The sequence below is a fragment of the Odontesthes bonariensis genome, chromosome 23, assembly GCF_027942865.1.
Source record: "Odontesthes bonariensis isolate fOdoBon6 chromosome 23, fOdoBon6.hap1, whole genome shotgun sequence".
In the NCBI taxonomy this organism is placed as follows: Eukaryota; Metazoa; Chordata; class Actinopteri; order Atheriniformes; family Atherinopsidae; genus Odontesthes; species Odontesthes bonariensis.
The window spans coordinates 23,646,493-23,670,441 of NC_134528.1; the positions used below are offsets into that span (position 1 = coordinate 23,646,493).

At 45.4% G+C, this 23,949-nt stretch overlaps 1 protein-coding gene across 1 annotated transcript; it reads right to left on the reverse strand.

The window, feature by feature from the left end:
- Positions 1-3,417: 3,417 nt before the first annotated feature.
- LOC142373736 (uncharacterized) lies at positions 3,418-6,897 on the reverse strand. Its single transcript, XM_075457112.1, has 4 exons — positions 6,571-6,897; positions 6,235-6,513; positions 5,743-6,006; positions 3,418-5,642 (listed from the first exon to the last, which is right to left on the reverse strand). The coding sequence occupies exons 1-4, from the start codon at positions 6,895-6,897 to the stop codon at positions 3,447-3,449; spliced, it is 3,066 nt and encodes a 1,021-aa protein (XP_075313227.1). The 3' UTR covers positions 3,418-3,446.
- Between the last annotated feature and the right edge of the window lie 17,052 nt (positions 6,898-23,949).

The following is a 23,949-nucleotide window of genomic DNA, read 5'->3' on the forward strand; positions in this document are numbered from 1 at the left end:
CCACTATTTTCTCCAGGTGATCAAGGCTATGCTTTAGCCCCCCTGGCTGTTGACACCCTTAGTCAACCCTGTAACGAGACAGGAACGCTCGTTCAACGAGCGTCATAAGCGCACTCGCACAGTGGTGGAGCGCTCTATTGGTGTGTTGAAGGCCAGGTGGATGTGTCTGGATACAGCGGGGGGGAAACTGTTCTATAGCCCAGAGAAAGCATGCCAGATTATCCTGGCATGCTGCGTTTTGCATAATATCGCCATGAACAAGGGTGTCCCACTACCTGAACCAGTCCAGGCAGACAACATGCCAGGAGACCCCCTCTGGACTGCCCCATCAAAGTGCCATCATGATGAGGGAACTACTGATTGCACGGCTATAGGGTAGGCTATCATGCTGTAATTGAAAATAATCAAGGACTTGGAAAGGTTGGTTTTACATTTTATTCTGAGAAGTTGTCAACGCATCTGCTATGCATGCAAGACTAGTTGCAATCTTCTCCAACGTCCCAGACATATTCTCCGGACATTTGAGAATGTGCTCTTGATTTTTCAGCACCGCGTTGGATACCACTTGTGTGCGTGGGAGACAGCGGTGAGCTGGAGCACCGAGTTGGGCTGCGTCTAATTGGTCTTCCTCTAAATAAAATGATTGAACATGATTGACTATTCCTTTCACATACATAATATTTACAACATTTGAACAAAGGGAAAATGAGTAGAATCGGAGGATCTTATTTAAATGTTTTTTTTTCCATGGTAGTCGTTCATTATGACACTGAATTTATGAAAACAAGAAATTATTTGAAACATACCATAACAATCAGGTATGTCTATCAGGTGTCCAGGGGAACATCTTCCATTGAAATGCCTGACAGTGCAACATCACCTATAATGGAGCATATTTTTTCATCCATCTGATCCATGTGACGCAGGTTCCCCCTTGACCTCCTCCAGTGGCAGTAACTGAACGCCTGGCCATGGCGAGACGTTTTTTTGAAGCCATCTTCACATCAAACCACTTTTTTTTCACTTCTGTGGCAGTACGCGCCACAGGAGACACAGAATTAACAGCAGTCGTGATTTTGTCCCACTCCTTTGCTTTAGCAGGCCCCGTAATTCCACTGCTGACACTACTAAAAATGACAGCTTTTCTTTTCTGGATCTCTGAAAGCAGAACTTCAATTTCAGAGCCAGTGAAGTTGTTCTTTTTGCGCCTTGGTGCCATTCTCATGAATTAACGCTTCCTGGCACAGGAAACAAAAAGCGTGGCCTTATAAGGTATTATTTTGGGCGTGAAGTATGCAAATTTACTATCCTTGTGCACGTTCACTTGAATACGCACAGGTGGGATTCATCATGTTTACGCATGTAGTTTACACACTTTTTCGAAGTTAAGAGCGTTTGTTGAATCTGACGTGGCGTGTTAAAAAAGTAAGAGAAATTTAGAATAAATATACGAAAATGTTCTTGCATGAGGCCCAATGAGTGCACCAAATTTAGTGCAAATCTATCCAAAAGATGATGGCAATGCAAGAGGAAATTTCACGAGGTTAACGTTTTTCAGATCTGTCCTCTACACAGTAATATATAAGAAAAAGTCAATGGAACTCCACAGTCATTGGTTTCATTGCATGGGGATCATGAATATCTGTTAAACTCCATGGCAATCTATTGTATTGTTTTTTAAAGTATTTGACTCTGGCCCGAAGAAGTAGACAAACTGACAGACTATCCATGGAGTCCTGTCATTACAATGTCAAAAAAAAGTTAGGGTTATTAGCCTCTTGTGTCTTTAATGTGTATTTGTTTTTAAGGTATCTGAATTGAATAAATACTTTCAAACAGGGTGGGCAAAAAATAAAGTCATATCATTATAGAGACAGGTGAGCATGTTTTTTAATAGTAACATTTACAAGGTTGTGACATTCACCACCTTCATTCATTTTAGCCAATGCTCTAACCCAGGGGTGTCAAAGTGGTCCATGAAAGGGCCGTGTGGGTGCAGGTTTTTGTTCCAACCCTGCGACAGCACAGCTGACTTGTTTCATTCAATCAACTGAACGAAAGTTACGTATGTAACTACAGTTCTATGAATCCTGGATGACCGCCAGAGGCGGTGCTTTCAAGCACTGGATGATACATCTTGCGCATGCGCAGGTCGAGTGTTAATACCAATAACGTCACTCGTGACCCCCTGCTGACCCCGGAGAGCCTATATACTTCCGGCAACATCAGCAGGTCAGTCCTTACAGAATCTTCTCGCGAGTATACGAGGATTCTGAGTGACAGAACGCTCTGGCGGTCATCCAGGATTCATAGAACCGTAGTTACATACGTAACTTTCGTTCTATTTCATCCTTACTGACCGCCAGAGGCGGTGCTTTCAAGCACTGGATGACTAATACCAGAAAAGTCACGAGGAATCCAGCACCTACTCACTTTATTGAGAGGAAGCAGCAGAGTCGGGCAGCAGGACCACAGCCAACGGGTTGGGAGTGGCAACATTCACCCGATAGAACCTGGAGAAGGTACTCGGTGACGCCCATGACGCTGCTTCACAGATGTCTTCCAGGGGAACGCCCCGTAGGGCTGCCCATGAGGTCGAGACAGCTCTGGTGGAGTGGCAGCTCACCCCAGCTGGCTGGGGGCGCCCACTTCCCTCATATGCCTGGGTGATGGCGTCCACCACCCAGTGAGACAGTCGCTGTTTAGAGAGCGCACAGCCTCTCCGAGGGCCACCGTAGCAGATGAAGAGCTGGTCCGACTGCCTGATACCGGCAGTCGCGGCCACGTAGGCTCTCAGAGCCCGCACAGGGCACAGTAGGCGTAACCTGTCCTCCCCCTCCGGGGGAACAAACTGTGCCAGGTGGATAGGTCTGTTAGATGAAGACAGCACCTTCGGGAGAAAAGCGGGGTTCGGCCATAGGGAAACCCCTGAGCCATCCGAGTTCCACCTCATGCAGGAGTCGCTCACCGACAGAGCATGCAGCTCCCCGACGCGCTTCGCTGACGCGATAGCGAGTGGAAAGGCGGTCTTAGCGGAGACCCACCTCAGCCCTGCCTGAGCAAGGGGTTCAAAGGGAGGCGCGCACAGGGCGCCGAGCACCAGGTGCAGATCCCATGGCGGGGTGCGCCGCACTCGTGGGGGCGCAGCCGCCGCGCACCTTTCAGGAAAAGGGACACCAACCTGTGGCTTCCCACCGTGCCGTTATCCACTCGAGCATGCCGAGAGGAAATGGCCGCCACATACACCCTCAGGGTAGCGGGGGACCGGCCGTCATCCAGGAGTGACTGGAGGAACTCCAGAATCCTAGGGACAGGACTGTGCACAGGGTCCTCACCCCTGTCCAAGCACCATGTAGTGTACAGCCGCCACCTCTGTTCATAAAGCGCCCGGGTAGAAGGCGCCCTCGTGTTTAGGATGGTATGGCATACCTCGCCAGAGCACTCAGTCAGCATCGGGTCGGGCCCTGCAGTGGCCAGACCCACAGCTGCAGGCGGGACGGGTCGGGATGCCAGATCCGACCCTGCCACTGAGACAGGAGATCCCTCCTGTCGGGGAGGCGCCATGGGGAACCGCTGCAGAGCCTGTGCAGCAGTGGAAACCACGTCCTCCCTGGCCAAAAGGGGGCTACCAACAGCAGCCTGTGGCCCTGCTGGAGGACCCTCTGTAGCGTAGGGACTATCAGAGGGATCGGCGGGAAAGCATAGAGGAGAACCTCTGGCCAGTCGTGGGCCAGAGCATCCTGTCCCAGGGGACTGCTCTCCTCTGTCAGGGAGAACCAGAGGGGGCAATGGGTCGACTCTTCTGAGGCAAAGAGGTCCACGTTTGCTCTGCCGAAGGTGGCCCAGATATTGAGCACCACCTCCGGATGGAGCTGCCAATCCCCCGGCGGAGGCTTGCCACGGGAGAGCAAGTCCGCCGTCTGGTTGCGTTCCCCGGGCAAATACATTGCCCTTAGGCTGGCTAAGCGTGGTGCTGCCCACAGCAGGAGGTCCCGGGATGCCTGCAGTAGTAGTGCAGACCTGGTGCCACCTTGGTAGTTTATGTGGGAGACGGCCGAAACATTGTCCGACCGCACGAGTACATGTCGGCCCCTCAAGAAAGGGAGGAAAGCCTGCAACGCTCTGTGTACAGCCCGCAGCTCTAGTGCGTTGATGTGCTGTGAGCGGTCCCGCGCCGGCCACAGCCCCTGAGCTGTCCGGTTCTGCCACACGGCGCCCCACCCCGAGAGGGAGGCGTCCGTCGTGACTGCCTCGCGACGGGATGCAATGGAGCCCATGGGCATGCCCTGGAGGAGAAACGAGCGCTTCTTCCACGGGGCCAGGGCAAGAAGGCAACGGTGGGACACCGCGAGCCTCCTGTGCCGGTGTCTCTTGGCGTCCAGGTGAAAGCTGTGCAACCACCTCTGGAGGGGACGCAGCGACAGCAATCCTAAGGGGACCACAGCAGCCGCAGCTGTCAGTTTCCCCAGGATGCGTAGGAACTCCACGTAGTGGAACCGCCTGCCTTCCCGAAACGGGAGGAGGTGGCGGAGGATGTCGTCTACCCGCCGCGGCGACGGGCAGGCCATCATGGTGACCGCATCGAGGGTCACCCCAAGAAAAACTGTGTTCTGTGATGGGACAAGGCCACTCTTTGTAAAATTCACCCTGAGGCCCAAACGGGCCACATGGGAAAGAAGACACGTCGTGTCAAGGGCCGCCTGAGACTGGGACGGCGCACAGACGAGCCAGTCGTCCAGATACGGCAAGATCTTCATGCCCCGCGACTGTAGGCGCGAGAGGGCTGCCGTCACACACCTGGTGAACACCCGTGGGGAGAGGGAGAGACCAAACGGGAGCACCCTGAACTGGAAATGACGCCCCTGAAAGGCGAATCGCAGAAACTGCCGATGGTGTGGCGCCACAGGAACGTGAAAGTAGGCATCCTCCAGGTCTATGGAGGTAAACCACTCCCCTCTGGAGACCGTACGCAGAACCTCTGCAGTGGTCAACATATGGAACCTCAAGACCTTCAGGAACCTGTTGAGGTTCCTGAGGTCGAGGATAGGTCGGAATCCGCCATCTTTCTTTGCTACCAGAAAGTAAGTCGAGTAGAACCCCCCGGGGTGCACCTGGGGGTCTACCGGTTCGATAGCACCCTTGCCCAGGAGGGCGTACAGCCCCTGGGCGAGGGCTCGGGCTTTCGCCGGGTCACGGATGACAGTCATCCTGACTCGGCCATGGATCGGGGGCCGACGTCGGAACTGAAGTTCGTACCCGTGGGTCAAGGTGGAAAGAACCCACGGGTCCCTGGTGGAAGCAGCCCAGTAGCTGAGCTGCTGCTGGGAAAAAACGCCGACGGTCGGCCCCGTGGCCTCAGCGTCGGGCCCCCCGACCTCTAGAGGCTCCAGGGGCACGACAGTCGGTACGTGAGACCTGAGGACGCCCAGGGGGCAGTCGCTCAGGTGCCCGAAAGGGCTGCGCCTGCCGCTGAGCAGGCTGTGGCCGTGAGTACTGGGGCCGAAGGAGGCCCCTGGCCCGTGAGTGGGTGCCGCGCTGCGGGGCAGCTGGACGACCCCTAGGGTTGCCAGGCGGCGGCGCGCTTCTGTGAAGCTCAGACAGCTGCTGTCGGGTCTTCCCAGCTTGGACCGTGCGCTCGAGGGCTTCCAGAGCCGCGGAACCAAACAGCTCCCCCGGTTCCACCGGAACACTGCGGAGGGTTCTCCTGCAGGCCTCCGAGAGAGGGGACTGCGCCAACCAAACCTGGCGGCGAGCCTGTACGAGAGTAGCCATTACTCGTCCCAACTCCCTGGACATCAGTGCAAAGGCCTGTAGAGAGGCGTCAGTAATACCGTGGACAGAAGTGTCCAGCTCAGTCTCCTGCAGGGATGACGACAGGGCGAGCAGCAGGTGGGACATGGAATTACCCATGCGAGCCATACGTGCTGCCGCCTCATAGGCCTTCGACAGCAATTCGTCCGTAACCCGGCACTGGGGGCGAGGACACCTCGCCTCCTGTCTCAGAGCCTCATTGGGTGAGACGATCAGGGCGGCAATAGTGGGCTCAACCGCTGGCATGCGGTCCAGGCCGAACTTGGAGGCGTCCTGCATGGCTGCCAGGGTCCGAGCATCAGCTGTCGGACGGGCAGGGGCCCTAGGGTCCCTCCAGAACTTCTGTAATTCCCTCAGATACTCTTCTGATGGAGGTACAGTTAGTTCAGCGGGGGTTGAGGAGCGCCTGAAAAAGGCACTGGCCGAAGCTGGCTGAGCCTGCGGCACGTCCAGCTGTAGCCTGGCTAGAGCTGTACGGATGGCGGCTCCCACAGAGCCGTCCTCACTACCACCCGCAGAGCCACGGGCTGAAGAAAGGGAGCCCGCTGCAGAAGGATGGGAGGCTTCGTCTCCCAGGAGCACGTCCGGAGCGTAGTCCTGAAACATAGTAGCCGAAGCTGCTATGGAAAACGCATCCTCCTCCGGCCCGAAGGAGGCCGCTGGAGGAACAAGGGCACCTGGCAGGGTTGCTCCAGCCCCAGGCTGGAGAGCCAGGAGGAGGGACTTCATGCTGTCAAGCTCCGCTGTCAGCTGATCCACTCTAGAAGTAAGCCCGGACCCCTTGGCCCTCTTCCCGGAGGTGGGGCCTGCAGTCTCAGCAGGCCGACGCCGTGGTTGGGTAGACCGAGACGGGGCCAGCCGCTGGTCAGGGGTCAACTGAGGAGACAAGGGAGGGCCCAACAGGCGCTCTACCTCGGCCAGCCTTGCAGCCCTGACAGCATGAGGCAAAATGCCACAATTCATGCAGGACTCGTCTGAGAGACCCTGCCTCAGATGTCCGAGGCCGAGGCACGAAGGACACAGATCATGGCCATCCTCAAGCTGCAGAGGAGCCATACAGGCCGAGCAGGAGTGGTTGTGATCCATGTCGGGACCACCTCTAGCTCATATATATATATATATATATATACACACACACACACACAGTGTATATGACGATAGTATGTATTTATGAATTCTTATTCATATATGTCTTCTTCTTAGTTATAGATGAATGCTGGGAGAGGGAGCCGTAAACGGTGCCTTCGCCAACAATCAACTATAGGCCCCTTGGAGAGGGGCAAGTGAAGGTTTTATTTATTTATTTTTTTTTAAAAGAAAATTCTTCACTTATAGATTTTCATACAAAAGAAAATCCTGTACTCATAGATGAATGCTGGGAGAGGGAGCCGTAAACGGTGCCTTCGCCAACAATCAACTATAGGCCCCTTGGAGAGGGGCAAGTGAAGGTTTTATTTATTTATTTATTTATTTATTTTTTTTTTAAAGAAAATTCTTCACTTATAGATTTTCATACAAAAGAAAATCCTGTACTCATAGATGAATGCTGGGAGAGGGAGCCGTAAACGGTGCCTTCGCCAACAATCAACTATAGGCCGCCTGTTCTGGGAGCGGGGGGGCGCACACGCCGCCGTGCACCAGGAGAGGGGCTGCTGTAATTATACAATGTCTATAGTTGGATGCCGGGAGCGGGAGCCGCACACGGTGCCTTCACTGACAACCACTATAGGCCACCTGTTCTGGGAGCGGGGGGCGCACACGCCGCCTTACACCAGGAGAGGGGCTATTGCTGTATTTATACACCGTCTATAGGTGGATGCCGGGAGCGGGAGCCGCAAACGGTGCCTTCGCCGACAACCACTATAGGCCGCCTGTGCTGGGAGCGGGGGGCGCACACGCCGCCTTACACCAGGAGAGGGGCTAGTGCAAGTTCTATTAGCTATAGCTGGATGCCGGGAGCGGGAGCCGCACACGGTGCCTTCACCGACAACCACTATAGGCCACCTGTTCTGGGAGCGGGGGGCGCACACGCCGCCGTGCACCAGGAGAGGGGCAGAACAATAGCAGCAACAAAATCAAAGAACCGGCACAACGAGTTGGCCGCTTAACATAAGTAGGTTACAGATGCCGGGAGAGGGCTAGCAATGTAGCTTCACCGACAATGCAACTATAAACAGACTGTTACTCACGTGCAGCGCACAGCACCGGGAGAAGGAGCGAGCATGCTACCTAGACCGGCGCTTGTAACAGCTGGTCAGTAAACTTCATCAGCCGAGGGAAAAAAAGGTTACATACCTCTCGGCAGTTCGCCGCGGTCTCTGAAGGGCGAGCAGCTCGCAGCCTCGACGGGACGTCGCGAGACCACCAGCAGCGAACGATGAAGTAGAATTGGTTTTAGAATTCGTCTCATATGCAGACGCAGTACTTACCTTGCGCAGCGAGAAGATGAAAAAGGACTGACCTGCTGATGTTGCCGGAAGTATATAGGCTCTCCGGGGTCAGCAGGGGGTCACGAGTGACGTTGTTGGTATTAACACTCGACCTGCGCATGCGCAAGATGTATCATCCAGTGCTTGAAAGCACCGCCTCTGGCGGTCAGTAAGGATGAAATAGAACTGTCTGCACTGAAGGTCTTACCAGTTCAGTTGATCGAAGGAAACAAGTCAGCTGTGCTGCTGCAGGGTTGGAACAGAAACCTGCAGCCACACGGCCCTTTCATGAACCAGTTTGACACCCCTGCCAACCTTTAATGTATCGAAGATAAGGGTCTCTGGAGACTTTTCCCTCAGAACAAACTCACTGCTGTCGGGAATGTAAAGACAATCAAAACACGAATGTTGCAACTCAAATATACTGAAAGGAACAGATGATGTGAGATGATGAAACTGCATTTAGATCATACAGACGTGACATTGCCCCTCATAACATCATTTTATCCCGAGGTCTGTTTGCAGTTAAATGGCTACATGGTAGCTACCTTATGTGAGATGATGGTAGATTTAAAAACTGAAAAAACTAAGTTTTCATGTTACTTTTCTGTAATTACCAAATTCCTATATTATGGCATAATCTTCAGAATCTTCCTCAGTGATCGTAGTAATTATCCTCACGTTCTGATTTTTTAAATAACACACTTACTGGCAGCTGCTCAATAAAATCTAACTCAACTGATTGCATTTTTCACGTCTTGGTCTTGCCCTTGGCTGGCAGTTATGACAGCCATATCTACACTCTGTATTTTAAAAATTGAATATCAAACAAATATGCTCCAGGCGCTAGATACATAATACATAGATACATCTGCACACAGATTTTTCTTCACACAAACTAGTATTTACAGAAAAGATGGGAATGTGCGCACCTCATGCTTTCCTCATCCCACACATACACACGTTTTCAGAGCAAATTCACACTGACAGGAGGTAACTGTGAAGGAAACATCAGAATTTAACATACGGAAAATATACACTTTAACTGAGCCTCATCAGGACGGTTGTGAATTTGTCCGGATTTTGTTTTCTATCATGAGTTTATTTACGAGATACCCTTATTTAGTTTTAGCTATAAATAACTGGCTGTGCACCACCATCATGATTACTGTAGAAGATCTTGCTAATTAGGTTTTAAAAAAGAGAATAATTGTTTGGGAATTGTTTCCTTTTGTCTTCGTCTTTCCTTTTCCACAGCTTCATTTTGCTCTGAACTTTGTGAGCTGATCGCTTTTATTACTTATTCTTATCTTTCAAAATTCAGCCGTTTTTGTTTTGTTTGGGATTCCAGAACTGAGACCACCAAATTAAAACAGTTTCATTTTCTCTTCTTCTGAGTGTCTCGGCTCTACATTCGGTTAAGTCTGCGTTTTTATCTCTACTGCTGCTCTCCTTGCTTAGTTGTGGCTCACAGGATGTCTAACTATGCAAATAACTAATTAACCATTTTTACAGATGTGTGGGTAATCGGATTCATGCATGTGTGTATACTTTCATGATTAAGATTCATAAAAGAGAACCATATCCATGCATGGCTTTTATGTGTATGCACATCTCTTCCTTTGTTTACAGTTTTACACATGAGAAGAGCAAAGTTTTCTGCATCTAGTCCCAGGATGCATTTATTGATAAATGGAGAATACCAGTTGTCTCTGTTTACCAAATGTCTTGAAAGGTGTCATTACTAGTGGACCAGCAGTAACATGAGACAGAGATGAGCTTTAATTGATCAGTGAATTTACAATGGTCCATAAGAAGTCTTTCAATATTCAACACTGCTGTTAACTTGTTTATAAGAATGAGGGCCTGACACTTGATTAAAAATAAATAATTGGTGGCCTGGCTGAACTCTATCGCTGTCTGACTGTTATTATCACTGATGTGAAAGTCTATCGACTGGTTTAAAAACATTCAATAGGAGAGGTGGGGAGTACAAAAGGTGCTGTCAGATATTATGGAGCATATCTCCGCAGAGCAGGTGACCTGTGCAGATCAATCAACCGATCACTAACAGATTTCTTTTGAAGCTGCGTTACCCTACAAAAGACATCTTGCACATCAGTGACAGCAGACCTCATTGATTTCTGGGTCACACGAAGAACGGACAGCAAGGAGGGGTGAAATGGGATTTTGGGAGCAGTAAGACAGCTCTGTGCAGAAAGAGATGGGAATAGATGACAGGTCGAGGGAGACCAAGTAAGCCACAGAACAATCAGCGCTGCTGCCCACAAGCAGAATGGTTGAAAATGTTAAAAGGAGAGGAAATGGTGGCAACAGAAGTTCCATGAAACTCTTTGCCTCTAGTTGAAAAAGAAAAGAAGTGAAGAGAAGAGAAAGAACCAAATTGCAGCAAACAAAAAATACATGGAGGCCGAAATGAAAACTGGTCATCACTTTTCAAAGACAGACCGAGGACTGAAACACTTACAGGGGAAAAGTGCTTGAATGGTAGCCCATTCATTTATTTCATTTAGGTGCAATCTCGCGGGGGAGAAGCGCTCTTGGCAGCAGTTTAAGATGAAATATAAAAACATTGTTCAAACAGGTGACACCTCGGCATGGAGGTACCTCATTTTGATCACGTTTTACACTGTAAATTAAATATTAAGTGGCTATTTCACTGTGCAGTTGTTTTATCCCCAACATAATGCTGTTTTCACACACATAAATGTCTTCTCATCTATATCATGTTCTGTTAAATAATTAAGCCTATTTAAAGTAACACAGACTTCTACTCAGCCAACAGAAAGAAGGCAGATGCCCGTAAAACGGGTGGTGCCGAGCACCGCCACCTCTAACAGAGTCAGAGGAGCTGGCCCTAAGCCAGAATATTGGAAGGCCAGTGGCTGAGGGAATCCCTGGAGGGAGTCCACCCCCAAGACACAAGTGCCGTTATGAAATATAATAGGCCTATTTATATATATATATATATATCTTTTTTAAGCCTATTCATACAAATATTTATTTGTCTTTTGTCTTTTTTTATTTTGTCCCAAAAGAATTCTGATGGTGCCGCTCAAAAAGGTAATTGTCTGGAAATCTATGTTGTCTGATACCAATCTCCCGACAAATATTTAATTATCTGCGCAATAATGCTGCACCTTCATCCACGTTGTCAAAAGGACATGCCATATTCGGGAAAAAAGTCGCCTCCTACTGTGCCTAATGGACTTCTAGAAGTAGAAGAACTCGCTCTGCTGACTGAATGAATGAGGAAATCAAATGGCGTGTGTGGCTGAAAGAGGGCGGAGACAGAAAGAAACTCAAGGTTTCTTGAGTAAAACCTGTTCCCGACCAGGTTAGGTTCATAGAGTCTGTTACTCCGGTAACTGACCGAGAGGTTAAGTTACCTCTCTTTGTGAAACAGGCTAAAGTTACCCCTCTTTCTCGAGTTTGAGTTACCTCCCTTTGTGAAACGGAAAACTCAGAGTTTCCCTCATTTCAGGGTTAATTTTCACTAAACCTGCTTCGTGAAACGGACCTCTGGAGTTTGCTACTGATAGTTTTGTGCCACATGACAGGAAATTGATCATATTTTGACGACGTGGACGACGACTTTGAGTATGATGGACGTCCTTACCGGAGTGAATGAGCTGTGCTGCAGCAGCGCGCGTTGATAAAGTCATCCCACCACACGCGTGTGTAGAAAGCTTCCTATAAGCCCCCCGATAACGGCGGATAACAACAACATGGCAGCGATGAGCTAACAGTGCAATAGTACGCGTTCATTCATTAATTCGGCTTAAAGTATTGGTGAAATAAAGACAGATAATGTGTTATTTAGAGGCTGTATTGTATTGTGTATTGTAAGGACGCCGACTTTAGAGTAGATGAACGTATTTTATGCAAGAAATGAGGTCCAGGTTTAAAACGGTATGTTCTAAGCTTATTCATAATCAGACCATAATCAGACTCTTAATTATTTGCAGCTCCTGTAGCTCCCTCTCTGTGCCAAATCTCAGGGTTTTTGATCTCAATGCCTAACATGTTCACTGGTGAATTTGCGTGTTTTGAAAACACACAAACAACTTATTTATTTAAACCTTGTGTTAATGCCCATGTAGGTTTTGCTGTGACGGTCATTGAAAAGCATCAGTCAAATCTGCTAGTTTAGATTCAGATCCAGTGGTCTCCCTGAACTAAACTATAATTCACTACCATTGACACAATATCTTATCGAGACACAATAAGCACTTACTTTTAGAAATCAGATTTCACAGGTTATCACAAATTGTATTATTTTTTAAATGCAGTAACTTGTTTACTGTGTCAATTGCTTACTGTTTCCATTTCAGTGGTATAAAAACATCCTATTTTTTTGTTTGTGTTGCCTTTCCTTTTTTGGGGGGGGCTTTTTATGCCTTTAATGGACATGACAGTTGGAGAGAGACAGGAAGCAGAGAGAGGGGGGAGACATGCAGCAAAGGGCCGTCTGGTGCGGGACTCGAACCGGGGCCAGCTGCAGCGAGGACTGTAGCCTCTGTAGATGGGGCGGCTGCTTAACCCACTAGGCCCCCGACCACCCCGTGTTACTTTTTCTTTTCATACGAATATCTTAAGTCGTGCACCATCCTAAAGTTTTAGACCCAATAAGGTGAGAATGCTTGTAAAAGTAACACTATAGCACTTTACTGTACTTGGCAGGTACGTTTCCAAAGTGTTTGTGTATATTCAGACTGTCTGAGCCCGCTCACTTCCCTGATGTAATCTCACACCAACTCCATGATGTTGAGATCAGAGCTGTGGTGGGGTGCCTCTCTATCTGGTCTAACATACTGTGTTAGACTGACCTGTGAGCGGACAGAAAGCAACTGCCATGGTGGTCTGTGAAACACAAACCAGCCGACTTTTTTACCAGACTAATTAGCTCTACATCAGACATTTTTCTTTATATACCTGAATTGAACATTTAGAGTCACATATCTACCATGACCTGAAACATTTTCCCACCTCAACAAAGGCGCAGTCGGCAGACTTTTTTCCCTCACATTTCCCTCCATTCGCTTGTCTGTTCCATGTTAGTGGCAGCCTAACTCCTGGTGCTGAAGAGAGTCGATCTTTTCTCAGATTTGGATTGCCACCTGGAGGTGGGTCTTAAGCTATCTGTTTTGTTGTTCGGTGTCAGAAAGCTGCAGCCTCAGTCTCTTCTGTTTGTTTAGGTTAAACTTTATTGTCATTGTGCAGAATATAGGGACAGTAAAAAACCAATAAATTGCAGTTTAGCATATATCCATAAGTACCAAGTATCAAGATGCAGGAGGTAAATACTGTGACATAAGTGATGCTGTATGTTACAATATGTAAAGTATTGGGCACAAAGCTTACATTTAAGTATGTATGTACATAAGAGAAGTTGACTGAGTGGGTTCACTGAACAAAGTGTACATGTAATGTTGTACAAACGGCATGAACAAAATATGTACATGATGGATAAACATAGAATAGAAACAACATTTGATTGCAGTAATGTTTTAGATGAAAAGCAAGTGTATAGTTATACACTTTGCTTGAGAAGGTGCTTTTTCACCTTTTTGGTCAGAATGGTAGAGTTTATGGGCCAGGCGAAACCAATAGACATCCACACCTCGTGTGTCCTGTTTCATCATAATCTTCTTGGTTTTTTGTGCATAAGATTCCAGGATATTGTCAATATTCCACTCTGCCAGGCACCGTGTGAACCTAAGATGGAGATAAGAGTTTTGTAAGCCGTTTCACCATATTTGAATGTGTGAAAATACATACAAATCAAATCTTCAGGTTTTACTGTACTTTCAGAAGTGGCTTGTATTTTCAGACTTGCAAAGCCTTGGGTCAGACAGTTTTTAATGGTCTAGATCCATCATGCTGTCATGGACCTCATTGCTGAGCCATGTTTCTGTGAAGAATAACAAACCACAGTCCACTAGCCTTCTCAGTCAGTGGGGTTACATGGCACTGAAAGAATCAAATTAATGGCTAAATTACAATAACACTTATTAAGTTCATGTATTCACCTTAGTTTGACTAAAAATTGGATCGGATCGGGTTACTCGCAGTCGGATTGAGACCCCGAGATAACTCGGTTGATAGTCACACTAAACGTGCTTGTAGATGGTGAAGCACGTGGTGAATTGGACTTTGCGTTTTGCGCATGCTCGAGATTTTTTTCCCGGGTCATGACCCGGAAGTCAAAAGAGACGATATTACTGTTGTTGTCGCCGCTGTCAGAAAGAAAGAAACAACGCGATGGAGAATGCGCCATTGTGCATCGCGTTTGTGCAACAACCATGCTCATCACAAATGAAATGTAGAAGGACGTAGCTTCATCTTGCTCTTCGTTCGCCATCTTTCTCGAATACCTGAGTTTGTTGTTGTTGTTGGTGGTGAAGAGGTCAACTGGAAGTGGCTCTATTAGCAATAGTTGAAACGGGTACAGCGCCACCTATCGAATGACATGCTTTGTGCCAATGTTATTCGATTCATTCACCGCCATATATCCAAGGATAATTACCATTGCTCAAATAAGGAGCATAATCCAACTATAGCTATAATCAAATTAATCTCATCACATAGACCCACTGTGTGTGAGGATCAGGCTCTTTAATTTATCCAACTTCATCCCCGTATTGGCGAGAAAAATCCTAAGTAACACTGGCCAATATGGGTTTAGCCTTAAAGGGGAACTCCGGGGCATTTGAAGCGCAATCCCATTGCTAGAGGTTGTCAAGTACTGATAGTAGGACACAGACTGGTGCAAATCGGTGCTCCCTGTGCGGCGATTGCGCTGTTTGCGCAGCCTGTCATGCTAGCCAAGTACGTGGTGGCCAATGGGCAAATTCTAAACCTTCCACGTAAAACAACAACTTGCAGACTGCAGAAACGTCACACCACTTTATAAACCATCCGACAGTAAAGTCACAAGCCTTACCATCAAAACCATATGCGTGGTTCTCACATTACTGGCATGGGGACGTTACAAAACAACTTTATAAACAGCATGTAACTTACCAGTTGTTGGTATGCGCGCGCATATGAAAGCCCAAAACAGTCAATGGACGATACTCTCATATACAAAGCAATTATCTTCTCTAGAAAAACTGCGTTCAAGTATTTAAAACATTACAACAATATTACTGGGCATGTATTGTTGTAATGTAAATGTATTTAATTATTTCCAAAGACGGCTCTATTTCCAGCAATGATTTCACTTGATTACTGACCTGTGTAAGTGCCCGCCTAAGAACACTACTGCCCTCAGGAGTGGTAGATTGTGAATTGTTTTACTTCTGAAACAATGTCTTACATTGAACTTTTTCTGAAAAAGTATAAAGTAAAGGTGTACTCTTTACGTCTCTCCTTGGAGATGAGAGTGAAATAAATATTAGGACATATTTTGTCTCACTTTTAGTGAAATGGGGCAACTTTGTGTCAACGTTCCACCCTCAGCTGTGAGCACAACCTGAAAACATCTACTTTACTTCTGTCGCTGCCAGGAGCGAATGATGAGCAAATTGGAAGATGATTTGACATCTGAGGTGGAAAACTAACCACTTGTCAAGTCTAATGTTCTGAATTAATCTCCCTTTAACAAACGGTGGAAAGTGTCGTGACTTCTGGCACACTGCTTAACTGCAAACTGAGTTTAGCTTGATTGTTTTGGCAGCGTAACTATTTCCTGAATTAACTCTTATTTCTTGCTGTCATATGAGGTAAGAAGAATGAAACATTTGATTTTGTTGTGGCAGATAGTGTTCTGTTTATTTCCCCCAAAATCCATCCAAGTCAACTTCGTATTGTGTTTCTTTGCCACTGACTTGTTTTTCCAACCATTTTTAGGAGTAAAAACACGGGCTGGCTGGATTCACTTCAAGCACAACATATTTTACTCTTGAGGTGCAACATTTCAGTTGTATTAGAGCTGGCAGAAAGTAGATGAGGTGGCTGGTGCTCAGGTCTTATACATAAACAGTGGGTTTTTCATCCAGATAAACTTGGACAGACTTTGGGCAAAAGACTTGGGCAACAAAAACACTTTGCTTCATCCTTTAAGCCCTGGAAGCTCTTTCCACTCTAAAAATCACCCCGACGTTAAGTTCATCACAGCCCCCACAACTGTATGGTAGAATGAACAACTATTGGCTCTTTTGATAAGAAATACTCAGGAGTGGTTTTAGATAGAGAAATAATGCTCCCTGCAGGGGACATCCAGAGTGGAAAGGGGCAATGTTATGGTTTTGGTTAGAGAAGAGAGAAAACTCTTTTACTTTATCAGAGCTTTTCTGTATCAAAGCAGAACACACTCAACCGCAAAATTAATCTAGTCCTGACTCCAAACATGTTAGTGCTACTCTTACCACAGGTAGATTTCAGATGTTTTAATAGTCACGGCATGTTTACAACTTGCAGAATATTTGAAATACTGCTGTTTCTTCATGGTGTAAAGAACTTCATGTGGTTGGTTTTCAGTTTTATACTGGTTCTTTTGTTTTGCATTGTAGAAACTAAATCAAAATTTCTCTGTACATAGTTGCAAAGCTAAGTGTCCCGGACCCTGACGATTTGTTTCCGAGGCTTTGCACAACCTTCTCAGGGTGTTCATGAGTCTGTCCAAACCCAAAGATAACAAAATAATCTTGCAAATGGTCATTTTAGGCTTTTAAAGGATGAGATCAATTTAATTTGAAGTATGTGTATGTAGTATGTGGCTTCTTGTAAGTATTATACTAGTCAGAAGACTTATATGTTTGTCGTCTTTGTGATAAGTTGGCATTTTCAAGAGCTTACAGTTTGAAGATGCTTATTAGCCATGTTTAATTACGCTGATCAGATAAGATACGATTACTTCTCTCCTTGTACTCATTGTTTTCACCAGTTGCTGTTATTGACTTTTCGTGTTTTTACTTAATTGTGCGCATTACATTACGGCCATTTTGAAGACGCTTTTATCCAAAGCGACTTATTGTAAGTAACAAAGGCAGAGTTAGAACAGAGGAGCAACTTTTCACTTCCATCCGGACTGTGCAGCCATGGAGGTCCGGCTCCTGTTAATAACACTCACGCATGCTTCCCTGGAAATATAACTCAAGGTTTTTTAGGACTTACACTGTGCTTTTTTTTTCTAATGAACATTTTACGTGACATGGATGATGCATAAAAGCAGCAATAGTGATGATTGGTGCAGTTATTATTACCATTGATTATGATGATTTTGTTCTCTCGCAGTGAAGTACACCGAACCCAAGTGCAATAGTTTTTAAATAATGTCAGATTGAATTATATCCAAAGTGAGCAGCCTGGCACAGTTTCTGGGGTTCGTGTTAAAAAAGATTGTCTGACAGCTGGTAGACGTGTAATGTTACCAGATTTGGTTATTTGATTACATCACCTAGTTACATGTGAAAGTGTCTGCCCCATCAAATTACTAACAATACACTGATCGATTCAAGCATGAACAGGTTTTAAAGCCAGGTTGGGTTTTGTCTCTGACAGCCAACACTGAACGGAGGTGCACTCGTACCATCATCTGTAAGAATTTTCCGGAGACAGGAAATCCAACAAAATAATAATCTACCAAGCCTCTAACAGATATGTTATTTAAGGTGGTGAGCTATTTAACATCATCAAAAAAAAGACAAAAGAACAATCCTGGCATGTTAGTAATGAGATGCTGTACCCCCACTGGAGAGAATCTGCTGCTTGCAATTTAAAACGCCACAGTTCACAAGAGAGGAGGCGAGACAAACATGAAATAGGAAGATGGAGCCTCATCTTTCCTGTGAGAGGTGAGAGTGGAGCCTGTATGTAACAGCGATTTGAAGTTTGAATTGCAGTGGTTTCATGGTGTGAGATGAATTCTTTTGTAAGGTGAAACATCCGGAGGAAAAAGCATCAGTAGGAAAATTGTGAATCTCTACAAAACTTAATGAAACATTCTCCTTGAAAGTTACATGTCTTCTAAAATGTTCATAATGTTCTAGGTGCACAGTACAGTTATTTTACATATCTGTCTATCAAGCTAAGTAACTACAGAAGTAACCGAGTATTAATTCTGTAAGTGTCGGGTCTGCGCAGGATCAAAGGTTTTCTTGGAACTGGAATGATTTTATTACTAGTAAACCAAGACTTTATAAAAGATGGACACTGCGACACCCACTGGTATGTGGGAAGCTGTTTCGAGGCCTTTGAGTTTGGCTCTGAGAGTCTTCATCCTTATTATTATTATTATTATTGTTCCAGCTTGATCCTTTTCAGGGTTGTTGGGGCTGGAGCCTGGCTGCCATTCAACATGCCTTACAAGATAAAAAATAATTATTGTTAGTTTATCTTTCTGTTTCTATTGTCAGATGACTAAACATCTCAGATACTGCGATTGTACTGTAACCCAGCCCATCACAGGATTGTGTGTTAAAACAAATCTCCCAAAGAAGTGACAGAAAGTCCTAAAGGGAGAAATGATCTAGTTATTTAGTTACTCTAGATCAGTGATACTCAGTATTTTTTTCACAAGAGCCACATTGGCAGAGCAAAATCAAGGGAAGAGCCACTTTTACGACAACATACTAAGTCCCCTTTTGAAAATATGCATTTCTACATATATAACATCCCACAAAAAAAGAAACAACACAGCCAATACATTTTCAATTCAGACCATATTTACCTTAATACTGGGATGAGCGGAAGCTGGCGTGCATGTCCTTGACTTTCTTCATGTTGTATTTGTAGTTTGTTGTAATCATAGTGAGACATTCAAGATGAGCATGGTTTCTGTGCTGGTTTTTGCCCTTTTTTAATTAAAAGCCGATCCATTGTGCCTGCATCTTGCGCTGGCTAAAGGAGCTAACGTGCACTGCGGTCAAGTGTGACGGTGGTTTAAGCGGGCTGCGTTGCCAGGTTTAACTGAGCCCCCTTTAGGAAACACCATTAAGCCTTAATTAATACTTAATAAAAATACTTAATGCTACAAAAACGCAAACTTAATAAAAATACCTAATACTGTGCAGTATTCGCTGTATGTTATTTGAAAAAATGTATTGTTATTGTTACCATATTGTTATAAGCTACTATGCGAGTGCGAGCCGCCAATATGGGACCGCATGTGGCTCGCGAGCCGCGCAATGAGTATCTCGGCTTTAGATGGTATTTCCTTGGCTTCTAGTTCTACAGTGAGGAACCTTGGAGTTATTTTTGACCAGAATTTATCATTTGACTCACATTTAAAACAGGTTTCTAGGACTGCCTTCTTTCACCTTCGTAATATTGTTAAAATCAGGAACACCTTGTCTCAGAGTGATGCAGAAAATCTGGTCCATGCATTTGTTACTTCAAGATTGGACTACTGTAATTCTTTATTATTGGGCTGTCCCAAATATTCTCTGAAAACCCTACAGCTGATCCAAAATGCTGCAGCCAGAGTTCTGATGAGAACAAAGAGGAGAAATTATATTTTTCCAGGTTTAGCTTCTCTTTATTGGCTTCCTGTTAAATTCAGAATAGAATTTAAGATTCTTCTCCTCACATATAAAGCTCCATCATATCTTAAAGATCTCATCATCAGATAATTTTCCTAACAGAGCAGTTTGCTCCCAAACTGCAGGTTTACTTGAGGTTCCCAGAGTTTCTAAAAGTAGAATGGGAGGCAGAGCCTTCAGTTATCAGGCCCCTCTCTTGTGGAATAAGCTGCCAGTAAATGTCCGGGAAGCAGACACCCTTTCCACTTTTAAGACCAGGCTTAAAACTTTCCTTTTTTATAAAGCTTATAGTTAGGGATGTCTCAGGTGATCCTGAAACATCCCATAGTTAAAGGGGAACTCCGGGGCATTTGAAGCGCAATCCCATTGCTAGAGGTTGTCAAATACTGATAGTAGGACACAGACAGGTGTTTCTGCAGTGTGCAAGTTGTTGTTTTACGTGGAAGGGTTAGCACTTGCCCCTTAGCCACCACGTATTAGCCTCGCATGACAGGCTGCGCAAACAGCGCAATCTCCGCACAGGGAGCGCCGATTTGCACCTGTCTGTGTCCTACTATCAGTATTTGACAACCTCTAGCAATGGGATTGCGCTTCAAATGCCCCGGAATTCCCCTTTAAGCTGCTATAGGCCTAGACTGCTGGGGGGCCTCATCTGTCACACTTTTCCTCACTTTACTCTCTTTTTTCCCCCATTTAATTTTCTCATATGATATTATGTACATATGACATTATTGTGGTCATTAACACGTGTTTCCCTGTTCCAACAGGTATCCTTTGAATGGTGTTACAGTGTTTTTTTCCCCCCTTTTCTGTCTCCTCAAACCCCAGCTGGTCGAGGCGGATGGCCACCCTTCCCGAGTCTGGTTCTGCCAGAGGTTTCTTCCTGTTAAAAGGGAGTCGTTCCTTCCTTTCCACAGTCGCCTCAGGCACGCTCAGGACGGGAGATTGGACTGAAAAGAAGTTTCGGTGCAATCTGTTGGTTTCCCTAGCTAGGAAATTGTTTTTAAATTGGCTCTATATGAATGAATTGGATTATTTTTAAATAAATTATGATTACAATGAATTGATCTCCAATTGGCTTGAATTGGATTATATTATTTAAGTGCCTTCAGAAGAAATTTGTTGTATTATGGCGCAATATTAATAAACTGAATTGAAATTAAACATTTTCTCACTCGATCCACAGCGTTATGGCTTCAGACATTACACATCACACCTCACTCCATAACTTGACTCTGCTCCCTTGCATGTATTCTGGTGTGCATGTAGTTGTGCTGTCTGAGACATCCAACAATGCTCCTCATCAAAACTTTTTTTGGGCCTTACAAAAAAGGGTTCAACATATTCAGGGTATTTTTAGGTGATCTTCCTTAACCCATTGGCGCCTAAAGCACCTGCAAAAAAAGCTGCTCAATGCCTAAGCCAGTTTTTAGAAAAGGTCCCCAATGCCTGAGGTTTTTTTTAACTAAAAATAATTAATTGAAAACACTTAAGAACAATTCAATAGTCTCAGCCTCTGAAACACATAAAGACATGAAATAAGTTGCATTTTAAAGGTTAAATTCTCTGCTTTTATTCCGTCATGTTCATTCAGCATTAACACCAACACATTTTCATTAAAAAAAAATGAAAAAGATGAGTCAATACACACACAAACACACACACAGACACACACATGATTCAGGATAATACCCAATGCTGCTATTTATTATACTACTATTACTATACTATAACTAATCATCATTATTATTATTAGTATTAGTAGTAAATGTAGGCACCACTTCAGCTACATTTCTGGCCATGATAGAGACGTCATTGCAAAATTATAATATCAGCAATAATAATGAATGATAAAAAAAAACCTGCAATATATCTTGCATTGTGCAGTTATACTGTATACTTCAGTGACACGACTTCTAAAACATCATAGTTATACTGCAGTAATTCGCACCGGGCTCTCTCTTTTTTTTTTACATAAGGGCAACGCCACTCAAATAAGAATGAGAAGTCGTCAGAATGAAGCGCAAGAATAAATAATTACCTCATGTCAAAACGATCTCGTGCCATCACTCGGGCGACATTGGTCTGATACAGCCACTTGCTCTGCCTCCAGTAATCCCGGCGAGTTAGTAGTTTGATTATTCCAAAAGTTAGGCAGATACCTATGAAAGATTTCATCTCCTGCTTTGACACGGGGCTCCACTTCGAGTTGAATGGTGTGTGGCCGCGCGCCTGATCCGCATATAAATTTGTCTGTGTCACCAACATATCCCAAACTTCATCAGTGAAAATATGCGAGAACACATCTAAAGGACTTGCATCTTCAGATATTGGCACCTTCAGCCCCGGTGTACGAGTAAACTTTTGTTGACGTCGGGGGCGAAATCCAGCGGACTGCCAGTCTACTTGAAAGCCAAAAAATTCCTCGTCCTCGTCCTCATCCTCTCCAAACAAATACCAATCATTGTGCATTACATGCGCCTTGAAAATAATGATAAATGAACAATGTTGCGCTACGCAACAACCGGCGTTAGGGACCATGTTGCGCAACGCAACAACCGGCGTTAGGCACAATGTTGCGCTACGCAACATCCGGCGTCGATGGGTTAACCAAACCAAACAACTGAGATCTCTCCCTAAGCAGTACCATGGCACAGGTGGTCAAATCGGTAAGCAAACTCTGGATGTACTTGTGTGTTCATGTCATATGGGTGAAGAGTGAAGATCCAGACCTGGTTAGGTTTCCAGCATAATTGGCCATGATGATGTATTCCAGTAAGCGGTGAACTGGCTTTGTAACACTGAAAATCCAGCACTGTACTCTGAAGTTACTTCGCTAAGACACTAATCCTGCTCCATCAAACACGCCCCAGGTCAATTCAGAATGACCATATAACCTAACACCGACGTCTTTGGACAGTAGAAGGAAAGCAGAGCACGAGGAGGAAACCCACACAGCGACAACATGCAGATCTGAATGCAGACTCAAACTGGGAGTCCTCTTGCTGTGTGGGGTCATCAACACCATCTGAGGCAAGACCAAATTACAAGATGTAATGGGGTTTTAAAAGGTTGAGCTCATTTTGTGTTTACAGTGAGCCCAGACTGGACATGCTTGTCCTAAATAAGTTCTACTGGCATGGAAACACCTCATCTGGGATTATTCTGCCATGCTGATATTGCAAAGAAATGATACTCTCATCTTAAGTTTTCCAGCTCTGCCCTGCAATACTAGAGCACTACTGTTTTTGTTTCCTTCTGCGAGGATAATCACCAGCTGGATGCAGACATTTAAGCCTGCATGATATCAAATGTTACAATTAAGTGTATTTTCAAGTTTTTACAAGTCAGGCGGGGACGGCAGTTTCAACCAACTCATGGAGTTGATGTGAGCTTCCAACAGCTGTTAAAATCTGAAGGCTAGCTCTAATTTCAGCAGGCAAACATCATGGTTGCCAGAAATGAGACTTCTGTTGATTCTTGTAATAAAAATTATTAAAAAGTTTGCAATAAATCTAACCCCGCTGTCTCTGCATAGTGTCATTTTGAGAGGCTTGTTATTAGTCAGCATTAATGAAGGGAAACTGTTTCAAAACGTTTCCCTGTAAATAGCTGGTAATTGTTCCTGCTTTGCTGTCAGTTCTGTGGTAGTTTCATCAGTTTGCTCTTCCTTCAGTCAGGAACAATCTCCACACACACAACAGACCAAAAATACACCCCACTATTTCTACTATTTTAGTAGGACACACAACACTGTTGTACACATACATGTGGATTTAAAGACGAGGCCCAGAATGGATGGCACATGGTGCTCACAGCTACATCTGCTGTTATTTTTGCACTGATTTCACTTTGCCTTTTTTTAAAGGTGAAAAGCAGCTTTACAAGCAGCCTATTAAATACCCAGAAGTGAGGTAGTGCACAGCAGTAGGATGCCACATTACGAGATTGGAGTAGATCTTTTACCATCTGCCTCTACTTATCGAAAAACAGAGACTTGAAGCTGTAACATACTTTCACATAGTCTCTGAGAATTACTTCCTGTGAGAAATTATGGCTAACAGGATTTGTCATATATGTATTTGTCCTCATAAGTTGAACCAAACAGCTCACAACCACAGTCCGCTTTTGTGTTTTGTGTGTTGATTTCTCTGTGTATGTGTTTTGGTTTCTCTAACCCTGTTATCTCATACGGTTGGCTT

Bases quoted from the DNA above. Each gene is read 5' to 3' on its own strand.
- LOC142373736 (XM_075457112.1), bottom strand. From the start codon at position 6,897: ATGGATCACAACCACTCCTGCTCGGCCTGTATGGCTCCTCTGCAGCTT. The intron at 6,514-6,570 runs GTGGATCAGCTG...CTGGCTCTCCAG, and splicing joins GGTCCGGGCTTACTTCTAGA to CCTGGGGCTGGAGCAACCCT. The intron at 5,643-5,742 runs GTTTGGTTGGCG...CGGCTCTGGAAG, and splicing joins TCGTACAGGCTCGCCGCCAG to CCCTCGAGCGCACGGTCCAA.